Here is a 13,263-nt window from a genome sequence, read left to right as displayed (position 1 = left end):
CTCTGCTTGCAAGATGTGTGGAACATGAGACCCATAGAGAATTATTTCTCTACACTAGGTTGACCCTGTAAGACTGGGATAAACTTGACTGAAAAGTCCTGATTGGTAGGGATCAGTTGCAGTTCTGCTGATTCACCAAAGGGTGTTGGTAGCAAACTAAGGGGTCAGCAGTCTTCATAATTTTGTGTGAGCAATAATGTAATAGGTCACATATCCCGCTTAGTTCTACTCATCTCTGCAATAGATAGGATACATATGTTTTTGTGGTACAGGCAGTTATTATGATGCCACTTTTTTGCATATTTACTTAAAAGTGGGCAGAAGCAAAGTATCACATTATGTGCTTCGATTAAGAATTTAGCTACTGCTGTTGCTTTGGTTAATCATCAGAGGAAATATGCAGTCCTTATTTGCTTGGTTTATAAACTATGACTGTATCTTTAAAAAGCCTTAAAATTAGCCAGTTTAAGTGTAACTATCTTTGTTTCAGTGGTATAGCTCACTGTTTTAAAATAATTTTATTTTAATGTGTATAAAAATGTAAATAATTTGTGTAAAGATTTTAAAATCTGATAATCCTGTTAAACTTGTATTTAATTCTGATGATATATCTGTGGCTTCTTAGCCACTTTGGTATATTCTTGGAAGGAAAAGTGGTTACTAGGTTAGCACTATACACTGTCTTGAAAGTGGAAGCTCCAGGGTGCTGTTTAAAACTTATCACCTTTGAATTTTAGCATTGGAATCACCTTAAAGATCAGATCCAGTGGTTTTCAATCAGGGGCATATATGAGAATCACTTGTGGAGCTTCGTTCTATCCCAGACATATTGAATCTGAATTTTCAGAAAGGGGGTTCAGAAATAGTATTTTATTTAAGTTCTGCAGGTGATTCTGATACCCACTAGTGGTTAGTAACCACAATCTGTCCAACTGTCTTATTTTAGAGATGAGAAACTGAGGCCTAAGAAGTTTATACACAATACTCTGTCCTCCTGATACTCCAAAGTCCCAGAAATCTTTCTACGACATTGCTCTGTATACAACACTGTGGAGAGGCAAAGCACAGACAGGGATTAGGTTAAACATCCAGAAAATGGGCCAAATTGAGTCCAAAATGCTCACTGTAACCAGAATTTGATAAACATTTTTGTTTTCTAGCCCAGGCTGGAGCACAGTGGTATGACCATAGATCACTATATCCTCAACCTGCTAGGCTCACCCAGTCCTCTTGCCTCATCCTCTTGAGTAGCAAGGACTGCAGGTGCATGCCACTGCATCCAGCTAACTTTTTTAGTTTTTGTAGAGACAGAGTCTTGCTATGTTGACCAGGCTGGTCTCGAAATCCAGGGCTCAAGGGGTCCATCCTCCCACCTTGGCCTCTCAAAGTACTAGGATTACAGGCATGAGCCACCTCACCCAGCTCATTTTGATGATTTAAAGCAAATACTGTCTATTGATAGTTTATCATTATGCAAAATCTAAATATCGTATTATTGTTTAGTAATTTAACTTTTGAACTGAAGTAAATGTGGTGTTTTTCATTCATTCATTTAGTGGGCATTCCTCCAAGTAGACCAACGCCTTCAGACATGGCCATTGTTATGTATACTAGTGGTTCTACTGGCCGACCTAAGGGAGTGATGATGCATCATAGCAATTTGATAGCTGGAATGACAGGCCAATGTGAAAGAATACCTGGACTGGGGTAAGATAGTTCTTTAACTTTCTTCTTAGAAATCAGAGTTCATGTTCAGCATTCTCTAAACTCTATATATTAAAATGATAAAGGTCTTGGTATTTCTAACTTCAAATGCCTTTTCAAGAATGGTTAAAATATTTCTCTTATTTTGTTTTAGACCAAAGGACACATATATTGGCTACTTGCCTTTGGCTCATGTGCTAGAACTGACAGCAGAGATATCTTGCTTTACCTATGGCTGCAGGATTGGATATTCTTCTCCACTTACACTCTCTGACCAGGTGACAAACTTTTCATATTGGCATGATTATATGATGCTGCATAGTTTGGCTGAGAACATAATACTAGGACACGAGATATTTTAATTCAGCTAAAGCTTTCTCCTTGACATCAAAACAGCTTCCGTGAACAATATGTAGCTATAGGAAATTACCCTGTGGATGTGTTAGCATTGCTTTAGCTATATATTTTTAAATTATTTCTTTTTTCTTTTCTTTTGCTCTGTCGCCTAGACTGGAGTGCAATGGTATGATCTTGGCTCACTGCAACCTTTGTCTCTCGGGTTCAAGCGATTCTCCTGCCTCAGCCTCCGGAGTAGTTGGGACTACAGGCGCCCACCACCACGCCCTGCTATTTTTTTGTATTTTTAGTAGAGATGGGGTTTCACCATGTTGACCAGGCTAGTCTCGAACTCCTGACCTCCAGTGATCCGCCCGTCTCAGCCTCCCAAAGTGCTGGGATTACAGGTGTGAGCCACTGCGCCCAGCCTTACAATTATTTCAGAATGAATAACTATTTTTATCTTTCTCTACTAGATTTTTACTCTTGAGAACTATGATAGAGAATATAAATACAGTGAGCCTTTTTGACACACTACCCAGGAGCATTGGTGGGTTTTCTGGGAGGATATATGTTAGGGTTTTGGCCCAGTTTTTCTGAGATTTTTCTGGAGCAGTGCTGTCTGATACAGTAGCCACTAGGCAGATATTTAAATAAAAATTAAGTAAAATTGGAAAAAAAAAATTCATTTGCTTTAGCCATATTTCAAGCGCTCAATAGCTATATGTGACCAATGGCTAACATATTAGGCAGCAAAGATAAAGAATATTTTTATCATCACAGAAAGTTCTATTGGTAAGGGCTGAGGCATCTCCAAAGGTAGTCTCAGCTCACCATACTAAGTTAGGATTCTTCCTTCTTCCTGTAGTTCATAGCAGAAATCCCAACAATGGGTGGGGCTAACTCATATATGTTATACCCATTTGAAATTACACACCTAATACTATTGTCCACAGTTCTGTTTTATGTCTTCTTTGGAATAGTTGCTGTAGAAAAGCTTCAACCAGGCATAGGGGGAAAAAAAAGCCACTAAAGAAGCTGTGGGGTTCTGGATGCTGAAAGATAAAGCGAGTATAGGTAGGAATGACTTGTCTATATGTGGCTCTGCTCCTTCAACACTGGGGGCCCAGCTGTTGTTTTTCAGACGCCCCGCCCCCCCACCCCCGGCAATGCTGCCTTTTGTTTGAGTCTCCATGGAGCATGGAGTTGGTAAGATATGTCCTTGGTGTTCACAGTTAGAAATTGTAATACTTTATTTGTAGAAATACCATTTTAGGGAAAGGCTAGATAGGTTGTATACTATTAAAACAAAAAATGTTAAATAGTTTTTTTTTTGAACTTGAGATTCTAGTCACCTTTTTTTTGTGTGTTTTTTTTTATGTATGACTCAAAGTGCACAAATATTAAGTGTACTGCTTGATTAGATTTAATAAGTATATATACATATAGACCTCTGTGATCATCACCATCTAGATTAGGAAAACAAAGAACATTTTCAATACCCGTGAATGTCCCTTGTGTCCCCTCCTAGTCATTACCACATTGGATTCTCTTTGAAAGAAGAATCCAGCCTCCTTTTAAAGTGGCTTTTTCTGTGAGAAAGCATTCTGTTCCAAACAACTCCTAGGTTTTTACTTTAAGAAACACAATCTTTGTATGACAGGGTGCTGCTGTGTTTGACTATACCACTCAGCTATAAATTCACACTTAAAATCTGCTAGAATAGTAATGGAATGAATAAATACACTATCCAGTTGATAAACAGAACTTGACCTAGTAAAATCAAAGTAGACCTATCAATAAGACTGAGGCTTAAACTCTAAAAAAAATTTAGTAAAATCTCTGATGATTATGTTTTATTGTCATGGGTTTTTCTTATGCTCAGAGACATTATCAAAATGTAGAAAACATTTCAGTAAACTTTGAGTATAATTTTTTTTCCCTTTGTGCATTTGGAAGCTGGGACTAGCCACTCTTTGATTTTTCACTGCCTTTCTGAGAACAATAGCCTCAGTGTGGGAAAGGAGGGACAGTTGGAGTCTGTTGCTGGTCTGACTTAATTCTTGCTGTCTCTTAGGCTAAGCTAGTACATTAGAAGCCTGTTCAATAAAATTCACACCTACTTTTTAAATGAACTATTGTAAAGACTCTCAATCTTTAGGAATCTAAAACACAGGAACTTCCCTCACATAGGAAATCAGAAGGACGCAGGAGACTAGAAGCACCACATTGGAGCCAACTGATGAGAGCAATATTGTCATAACCAGGATTACTATGATCACAAGACGACGAAATAACTGATAAAATTACTAAGTAAAAAAAACAAAGAAGGACTTCTTGTGGCTTCTGCTATCCCAGAACTGCTCTCTGTAGCAAGAACTGGTCAATAGCATGCAGAGGGCAACTCTGACCTGAAGGACATGAGAGCCCATTTTGTCTCTGCAGAGCAGCCCTCCTGTGTGTGGTGTACCTGGTTTCTGTGTAGGTTTCCACTTGCAAATTTGCACATCCTTGCACACACGTAAAACAAGTTATTTTATCTCCTTTATCCATATTAAAGAAAAGTAGGAGAAAGGCAACTTAGTTCTATCAGGAGAACCATCCTCTATATGGCCAAGCTGGTAGTTCTTACGGATCACACTGCTTAACAGCTGGTTTTCTTCTTTCCTGTATTAGCAATGGCTAACGTGTGACAAACACCTAAACTTGCAGGCTAATAACTGTGTTATAGCAGATTTTTATTTTTATCTTGCTTTTTCAGTGGGTTACTTTATCAACTTTTCTACCAACTGATCTAACATTTGAAATACCAAATTGTATTTATGTGTATAAGAAAGAAAGATAAAAAGAGAATATGTGCACATTTATGTATATATATGTGTATCTCTACTTTGTCCCTGGCAGTGTTCTCTGTATCTTACCAACTAGGGTATTACCAAATTAGAGTTTCAGTATGATGTTAATTGATGTTCATAGTGGTTTTCCTTTTTTTTTTTTTTTTTTTTTTTTTTTGAGATGTAGTCTCGCTCTGTCGCCCAGGCTGGAGTGCAGTGGCCAGATCTCAGCTCACTGCAAGCTCTACCTCCCGGGATTACGCCATTCTCTTGCCTCAGCCTCCTGAGTAGCTGGGACTACAGGCGCCCGCCACCTCACCCGGCTAGTTTTTTTGTATTTTTTAGTAGAGACGGGGTTTCACCGTGTTAGCCAGGATGGTCTCGATCTCCTGACCTCGTGATCCACCCGTCTCGGCCTCCCAAAGTGCTGGGATTACAGGCTTGAGCCACCACGCCCGGCCATATAGTCGTGTCTTTAAGATGTGGCTTTGCCTATTGGTTAATCAAAGAAAGTTAAAATCACCTTCAATTTTGTTTTAGTGTTATATCTGTCTTAATCAATTTTTTTTTGAAAATGTAGTAGTAGTCTGTGCTGTATTTGATAGTGTGTTATTAATAAGAATGTTTGGTTCATCAAAATATCCCATTCTCTTCTTATCCTGGATCAAGGTTTCTCCTCTAAGGAAGGTGAAATGTGCTAGAAGCAGTTATCTGTAGCACTAAAGTACTTACACTTGAGACTTGTAGGTTATGATAGTTGTGAACAGATAATCACAGCGCAATAAGCTCAAATTCCATGTGTAACTTCTATATTTGTTATTAATACTTGAATTACAACATGTTTTGTTAAGGTTGGTTTTCCTGATCATATTTACTTTTTCTTTAATGTAGTCCAGCAAAATTAAAAAAGGAAGCAAAGGAGACTGTACTGTACTGAAGCCCACACTTATGGCTGCTGTTCCGGTGAGTACAGAATATGAATATGAGCATAAGAGGATCGTTTATTTAATTTATTGCTCGTACTTGGACCTTTTAAAAAGTAATACTCTTAGATATGTCTACATTTTAAAATAATTTTACCTTGTTGAAATCATAGCAAATATGTTTATTAAAATCTTAGGTACCATACTGGGGAAGACAAAATGGCAAGCTTTTGAAATGTATGCCTGTTTGAGTTTGCTGATACATGAAAATTAGGTGATGAAAATGACCTAGTTCAGATTACCTACTGTGAGAATTGGTCAGACCATTTTAAGATAGAACATACTCTAAAGACCATCTTGTTTAATCTCTTAATTTAAAAAATGAGGAAACTTTAAGCCATCCTAGGGAGCTGAAGAATCATATACAAGGTCGAGGATCTAAGCCCTCCCAACCTTCTTACGGTGATTAAGTAAACTGAAAATTGGAGAGAGCTCCCAAAGGAAAAATGTTTAATTCTATATATTCAGAATCCTCATGTGAAATACTGCCTTAAAAACAAAAAACAACAAGATGTTACATTTTATAGCCTTGTAATGATGAATTTTGAAACATTTAACACCATGTTTCAGATTTGTGTAATCAAATATCTTCTAGCTTTTTTATGCTTCAGAAACTCCAGAAAGACTGTGTGTCACTACTGCTTATATTATGATCAGACTTGAAATCTTATCCCAGTATCTTTCACAGAATTACTTTGGTATATGGAAAGTGTGAGATTACATAAGAAAGTATTCAGTCCAGATTTTTCTGAGAATTACAGATGGAAGATACTTTATGGTCGTTTTAGCTTCTAATTGCAAAATTACCAAATAACAAAGAAGTAGAATAAGTCAGAGAAGACTTTGCCTTTTTATTTAGAGGTTCTGTATAATTCATAAAGTTTTCAAACAGAAAGAAGAGGCTTCTGACTAAAACCACAATATAAAGTTGCTAATAATAGCTAGTGCAGTGCTTCCTATGTGCTAGGTAGGCACTGTGCGAAATGCCTTAGATAAATGATCTCACTTAATTCTAAGACTGCAAGGTGGGCCCTGTTACCCCTATCTTACAAAGAAGGAAAGTTGCCCCAAAGTCACACAGCTCATAGGTGATGGAATCAATGTTTGAACTCCACCAATCTGATACTGGTGGAGTATCAGTCTACCAGTCTTCTTAACCACTATGGCTGTCTATTTAGGACTGTTGTATGTTCTTGTTATTATTTCATTTTGGAAAACAATACATTGGCTTTATTATCTAGCATACAGAATTCCGTAGCAAACCTTATCAGATAACATAGGAAGAGGTAAGGGCTGAGGTGTTAAAGAAGTAATCTCCAGTAATGGGATGGCTGGGTCAAATGGTATTTCTAGTTCTAGATCCCTGAGGAATCGCCACACTGTCTTCCGCAATGGTTGAATTAGTTTACAGTCCCACCAACAGTGTAAAAGTGTCCCTATTTCTCCACATCCTCTCTAGCACCTGTTGTTTCCTGACTTTTTAATGATCACTATTCTAACTGGTGTAAAGACACATGCACACGAATGTTTATTGTGGCACTATTCACAATAGCAAAGACTTGGAACCAACCCAAATGTCCATCAGTGACAGACTGGATTAAGAAAGTGTGGCACATATACACCATGGAATACTGTGCAGCCATAAAAAAAAGGATGAGTTCGTGTCCTTTGTAGGGACATGGATGAAGCTGGAAACCATTCTCAGCACACTATCGCAAGGACAAAAAACCAAACACTGCGTGTTCTCACTCATAGATGGGAATTGAACAATGAGAACACTTGGACACGGGAAGGGGAACGTCACACACTGGGGCCTGTTGTGCGGTGCAGGGATGGAGGAGCTATAGCATTAGGAGATATACCTAATGTAAGTGGCTAGTTAATGGGTGCAGCACACCAACATGGCACATGTATACATATGTAACAAACCTGCGTATTGTGCACATGTACCCTAGAACTTAAAGTATAATAAAAAAATAAATAATAAAAAAAAAGAAGTGATCCCCGATTTTGGGCCTGAAGGATAAGCACAGTTAACACATAGGCTGCTTATCCTCTAACTGCCCGTTGTCTGTTCTTCCCTGCTTTACTTTGTGTCTTGAGGGGCTACGTTCTATGCACGAATTACCAGTGCGTCCTTGCCTTATGACTTCTGGTTGGGTTCGGCCAATTGGAGGCCCTCATGAGAGATCAGAGGGCAGAAAGAGAGAGAGTCTGCACACTTATTACCTTTGCTCCTTTCCTGCTGGGCTGCAAATTTTAGCAGTTGTCAGGAGACCCTGTTGGTTAGTCTCCTTCCCATTGTTTGTAACCAGGTCTTTCCCATGGCTAGAGTCCTCATCCAGGTTCCAATGACACTTTTCTTATTTCTTGAGGCCTTGAGATAGTAAATGGTCTCCTATGTTGCTAGTCCAATGGCACCTCATCAAATATTATCGGGTTTCCTTTTTAGTTCCTCCTATTTCTCCAGAAATAGGCCATTTAAAAGAAATACACTTTTTATTGAGAATTATTTTTGGTAGAGTCTGTTATTTGAGTTTGTTTCTTTCCTGGGTCAGAATGAAAGATTGATTGAATACTATAACATTCACAATGAGAATTCAGAATAAGTCACTACTTATCAGCTGTGGCTCCATTGAACATCATGTAATGTTAGGTTGAGATAAAGGGTGACTTAATGTGCTAACCATAAACTCTGCCAACATGTTACAACTGTGTTATGTTCCTTACTCATCAAGGCCTTGCCTAAGTCTATGATTAGTACCCAGTGCTGGAAAGAACAGTAGACATGGTTCTCACACATCTGTCTCATTCCCAAGCCCCTGCCCCCGCTCCCCTCCCCCCACCCCACCCCCCTTTTTAAAGATCTCATATGCTTTTTAAGAAGGATGGTTACAGGATGTTCAAGTCCTGCTAGGGAATGATTGGGGATTCTGTCACAGATGTAGAGAAATATTTCAGTTATATAGTAGTGACTCCTCTTGTGGAAATGGAGAAAACAATATTGTACCATGCTTGAGTGCTATGTAATAGTAACTTTTTTTTTTTTTTTTTGAGACACAGTCTTGCTCTATCACCCAGGCTAAAGTGCAGTGGTGTGATATCGGCTCACTGCAACCTCCGCCTCCCAGGTTCAAGCGATTCTCCTGCCTCAGCCTCCTGAGTAGCTGGGATTACAGGCGCCTGCCACCGCGCCCGGCTAATTTTTGTATTTTTAGTAGAGACGGGGTTTCACCATCTTGGCCAGGCTGGTCTCGAACTCCTGACCTCACGATTCACCCGCCTGGGCCTCCCAAAGTGCTGGGATTACAGGCGTGAGCCACCGCGCCTGACCTGTGGTAACCTTTTTAAGGGATGGTTCTGCTGTCTTCATTTGTGAGTGGCTCTGTTCTAATATTAAAAGAACTGCCCATTAAGTTATTCATTATAGCATACCTTAATTTGTACTGATAATTGATATTTTAAGTATTTGGAAACATGTATTTATAAACAGGTGTGCTTTATGTAATAATTCTTGTTAATTTGTGTTAAATAATTTCAAGATAACATCATTTAGTGGTAGTCTGGGCTCTTTGGTTTTTTGTTTGTTTTGTATTAACCTTGGAGTCAATATATCTTAAACCTGGTCCTACCTCCAGTTTTTCAAGTTTGTATGAGCAAGAATCATGTTCTTTGCTTCTGTTAAAATGTAATAGAAATGCTTAAACTATAGATACTTAGGATTTTAAGAAACTAATGCTTTCTGCTACGCTGTAAGAAGATTACAAAGTTGTAGTAAAAAAAGAGAAAAGCATCATGAATAGATTCAACATAGGTATTTTGGTACTGTTTGACAATAAGTGAATATATTGTAACAAAGAGATTTCTTTTTTTTTTTTTTTGGTGACAGCTGAGTAAATTCTCTAAACTCGAGCTAACATTTCTTTTTTTTTTTTTTGAGACAGAGTCTCGCTCTGTCGCCCAAGCTGGAGTGCAGTGGCCGGATCTCAGCTCACTGCAAGCTCCGCCGCCCGAGTTTACACCATTCTCCTGCCTCAGCCTCCCGAGTAGCTGGGACTACAGGCGCCCGCCACCTCGCCCGGCTAGTTTTTTTGTATTTTTTAGTAGAGACGGGGTTTCACCGTGTTAGCCAGGATGGTCTTGATCTCCTGACCTCGTGATCCGCCCGTCTCGGCCTCCCAAAGTGCTGGGATTACAGGCGTGAGCCACCGCGCCTGGCCGAGCTAACATTTCTTAAAAATGTAGATTAACTTGGCCAGGCGCGGTGGCTCACGCCTGTAATCCCAGCACTTTGGGAGGCCAAGGCGGGCGGATCACGAGGTCAGGGAATCGAGACCAGCCTGGCTAACACAGCAAAACCCTGTTCTACTAAAAATACAAAAAATTTAGCTGGGTGTGGTGGTGGAGGCCAGTAGTCCCAGCTACTGGGGAGGCTGAGGCAGGAGAATGGCATGAACCCAGGAGGTGGAGCTTGCAGTGAGCCGAGATCCTGCCACTGTACTCCAGCCTGGGCAACACAGTGAGACTCCATCTCAAAAAAAAAAAAAAAAATTAGATTAACTTAATGTATAGAACTAAAGAAACCCCTATAGCTGTCCTTAGTCTTTTTGAAGTAGTGAACAAGTAGTCAGTGAAATTAATTATATAATTAAAGAAACAAATATGTCCATTATGCTAATGACTTTTACCCAAGATGTTGCAAGTAAGGTATCTTCAACTAAAGACTGTCTCCATTCTTTTCAGATTATTGAATATTTTGTTTAACTTTCAGGAAATCATGGATAGAATTTATAAGAATGTTATGAGCAAAGTCCAAGAGATGAATTATATTCAGAAAACTCTGTTCAAGATAGGATATGATTACAAATTGGAACAGATCAAAAAGGGATATGATGCACCTCTTTGCAATCTGTAAGTACATTTCATAGGCTCTGTGGTTTGAGCCTTTAAATTTTTTTATGGTTTTAAATCCAGAAGATGAATAAATATATGGAAACTTAATTCATTTGAATATCACCACCATGATCATAAGGTTGAATTTCTCTTTTATTCTAAGTCTTACTGTTCATACAGCAAGCAGAGGACTCTGATCTTGGCAATTTAACAGATTTTAATAATTGAGTATATATTTAAGATTTATTTATAAAATTTAGTCTCATGAAGAAAACCTAAAATAGACTTTTGAATCAAGACACTTGAGCTTAAAAAATGTCATTTCTAACTAAAAAAGTGACCCTCATTGCATGAAGGTTTCTGATTTATTGTATTCATAAAATAGTGTTGTAAGTGTATGAACATAACCGTTATTTTAAATGTGACACTGAGGAGTGGGGATGGGGAAGCATTTTTTATTGGAAGCGAGATAACATAAGTGATCATTTACTTGTGTCAGCATAGTTTCCCGATACTGCACATTATCTTTCTTCATTTTTAAAGAGTTTTTTCTGGCATTTTTTCAAGGCGTTACTGGTTGTTGCCTTGTTAACCTCTCATTCTCACCGTGATTCTGACATTGAGATGTTCAACCAGTTGAGGAATCTTTCCCAGAGCTTATCCATTAGTGCGTTGCCAAGAATAATGTATGCGTACATTAAAATCATTTATCCTCCGTTTATCAAGGTTACTGTTTAAAAAGGTGAAGGCTCTGCTGGGAGGGAATGTCCGCATGATGCTGTCTGGAGGGGCCCCGCTATCTCCTCAGACACACCGATTCATGAATGTCTGCTTCTGCTGCCCGATTGGCCAGGGTTATGGACTGACAGAATCATGTGGTGCTGGGACAGTTACTGAGGGTAAGCATTATTAATGTGGTAAATATTCTGTATCAGATGCTACTAATAAAATATATTTGCATTACCTTTGGAAACCATGGTAACTTTAAAATACCTCTTAACTAATACCAGATTCATTGCAACTTTAAAATACCTCTTAACTAATATCAGATTCATGGCAAATCAATGTAGTTTTAGTTTATGAATTCTTAGTTATAAGTATCATGTGGACCCTTTAATTTTAAGCCTTATAACTTTTTTTTTTTTTTTTTTTTTTTTGAGTCGGAGTTTCACTCTTGTTGCCCAGGCTGGAGTGCAATGGCATGATCTTGGCTCACTGCAACCTCCACCTCCGGGTTCAAACGATTCTCCTGCCTCAGCCTCCCAAGTAGCTGGGATTACAGGCGTGTGCCACCACGCCCGGCTAATTTTTGTATTTTTAGATGGGGTTTCACCATGTTGACCAGGCTGCTCTCGAACTCCTGACCTCAGGTGATCTTCCCGCCTTGGCCTCCCAAAGTGCTGGGATTACAGGCGGTAAGCCACCATGCCCGGTCGCCTTATAAATATTTATGCCACAGTCAGTCCTCAAAATCCTGTCACCCTGGTCCTTTAGTCTTCTTTCTATAAATGATCGCTTCTTTGGAGAACCATACTATTAAAAATGAAGTATCACTTTTATGCTCCCCCTTAAATCTGTGTTCCTGTCCTGACTTCTTTGCTTTCCTGTTTGTTATTTTTCAACAGCCTAAAGCGAATTTTCCCAACCTTGACAATGTTCAGATTTTGAATCCGATGATTCTTTGTTGTTGAGGACTCTTGTATGCATTGCAGGATATTTAGTTGCCAAAGCAGATATTTATGGGCTCACCCCAGCTGTGACAATGAAACGTATCCCCAAACATTGCCAGATATCCCCTGGGGGGCAAAATCACTTTAGGTTGAGAAACACTGGGGTATAGAAATTGTATTTTTGGATAATCTTATTTTCACTTTAAACTCATTGTGTCCAAAATCAATGCCATTATTCTAAACTGTCTCTCTATTGACAAATTATTTGTTTGTGTGAGTGGTATCACCATCCTTAAAGTCATTCCAGGTATCAGTTTTGAAGTCATCTGATTGCTTATTTTAAAATATCTTTAAATGTCATCAGATCATTCCTTCATTAGGTTTCTCCTTTCCCTCCATACCACCTTTGTCGTCCAACATTTTATTGCTCCACTCTGCTCTGACCTAAAACCCCCCCCCCCCTTTTTTTTTTTTTTTTTTTTTTTTTTTTTTTTTTTTTTTTTGGAGACAGAGTCTTGCTCTGTCACCCAGGCTGGAGTGCAGTGGCACAATCTCAGCTCACTGCAACCTCCGCCTCCCAGGTTCAAGCAATTCTCTTCCCTTAGCCTCCTGAGTAGCTGGGACTACAGGCATGCGCCACCACACCCAGCTAAGTTTTGTATTTTTAGTAGAGGCGGGGTTTCACCATGTTGGCCAGGCTGGTCTCGAATTTCTGACCTCAGGTGATCCACCCACCTCAGCTTCCCAGAGTACTAGGATTACAGGCATGAGCCACTGCGCCTGGCCTGACCTAACAGCCTTTTAACAGCTGTGTCTGCCTACATTACATCACTTCTAATGTAT

At 39.1% G+C, this 13,263-nt stretch overlaps 1 protein-coding gene across 7 annotated transcripts in view; it reads left to right on the top strand.

Annotated features, from left to right (window-relative positions):
- Positions 1 to 13,263, top strand: part of ACSL4 (acyl-CoA synthetase long chain family member 4) — a 111,501-nt gene that overhangs the window by 80,427 nt on the left and 17,811 nt on the right. For all 7 annotated transcript variants that reach the window (XM_050777619.1, XM_050777622.1, XM_050777620.1 and 4 more), the window contains 5 exons: positions 1,557 to 1,707; positions 1,859 to 1,982; positions 5,766 to 5,837; positions 10,629 to 10,768; positions 11,477 to 11,649. In XM_050777619.1, the coding sequence (XP_050633576.1) occupies positions 1,557 to 1,707; positions 1,859 to 1,982; positions 5,766 to 5,837; positions 10,629 to 10,768; positions 11,477 to 11,649 (660 nt within the window). The remainder of the gene's footprint in view (positions 1 to 1,556; positions 1,708 to 1,858; positions 1,983 to 5,765; positions 5,838 to 10,628; positions 10,769 to 11,476; positions 11,650 to 13,263) is intronic.

Source organism: Macaca thibetana, chromosome X (genome assembly GCF_024542745.1).
Source record: "Macaca thibetana thibetana isolate TM-01 chromosome X, ASM2454274v1, whole genome shotgun sequence".
NCBI classification, from domain to species: domain Eukaryota; kingdom Metazoa; phylum Chordata; class Mammalia; order Primates; family Cercopithecidae; genus Macaca; species Macaca thibetana.
Note: the sequence above shows the minus strand (reverse complement) of the source record. Positions and strands in the feature narration are given on the sequence as shown.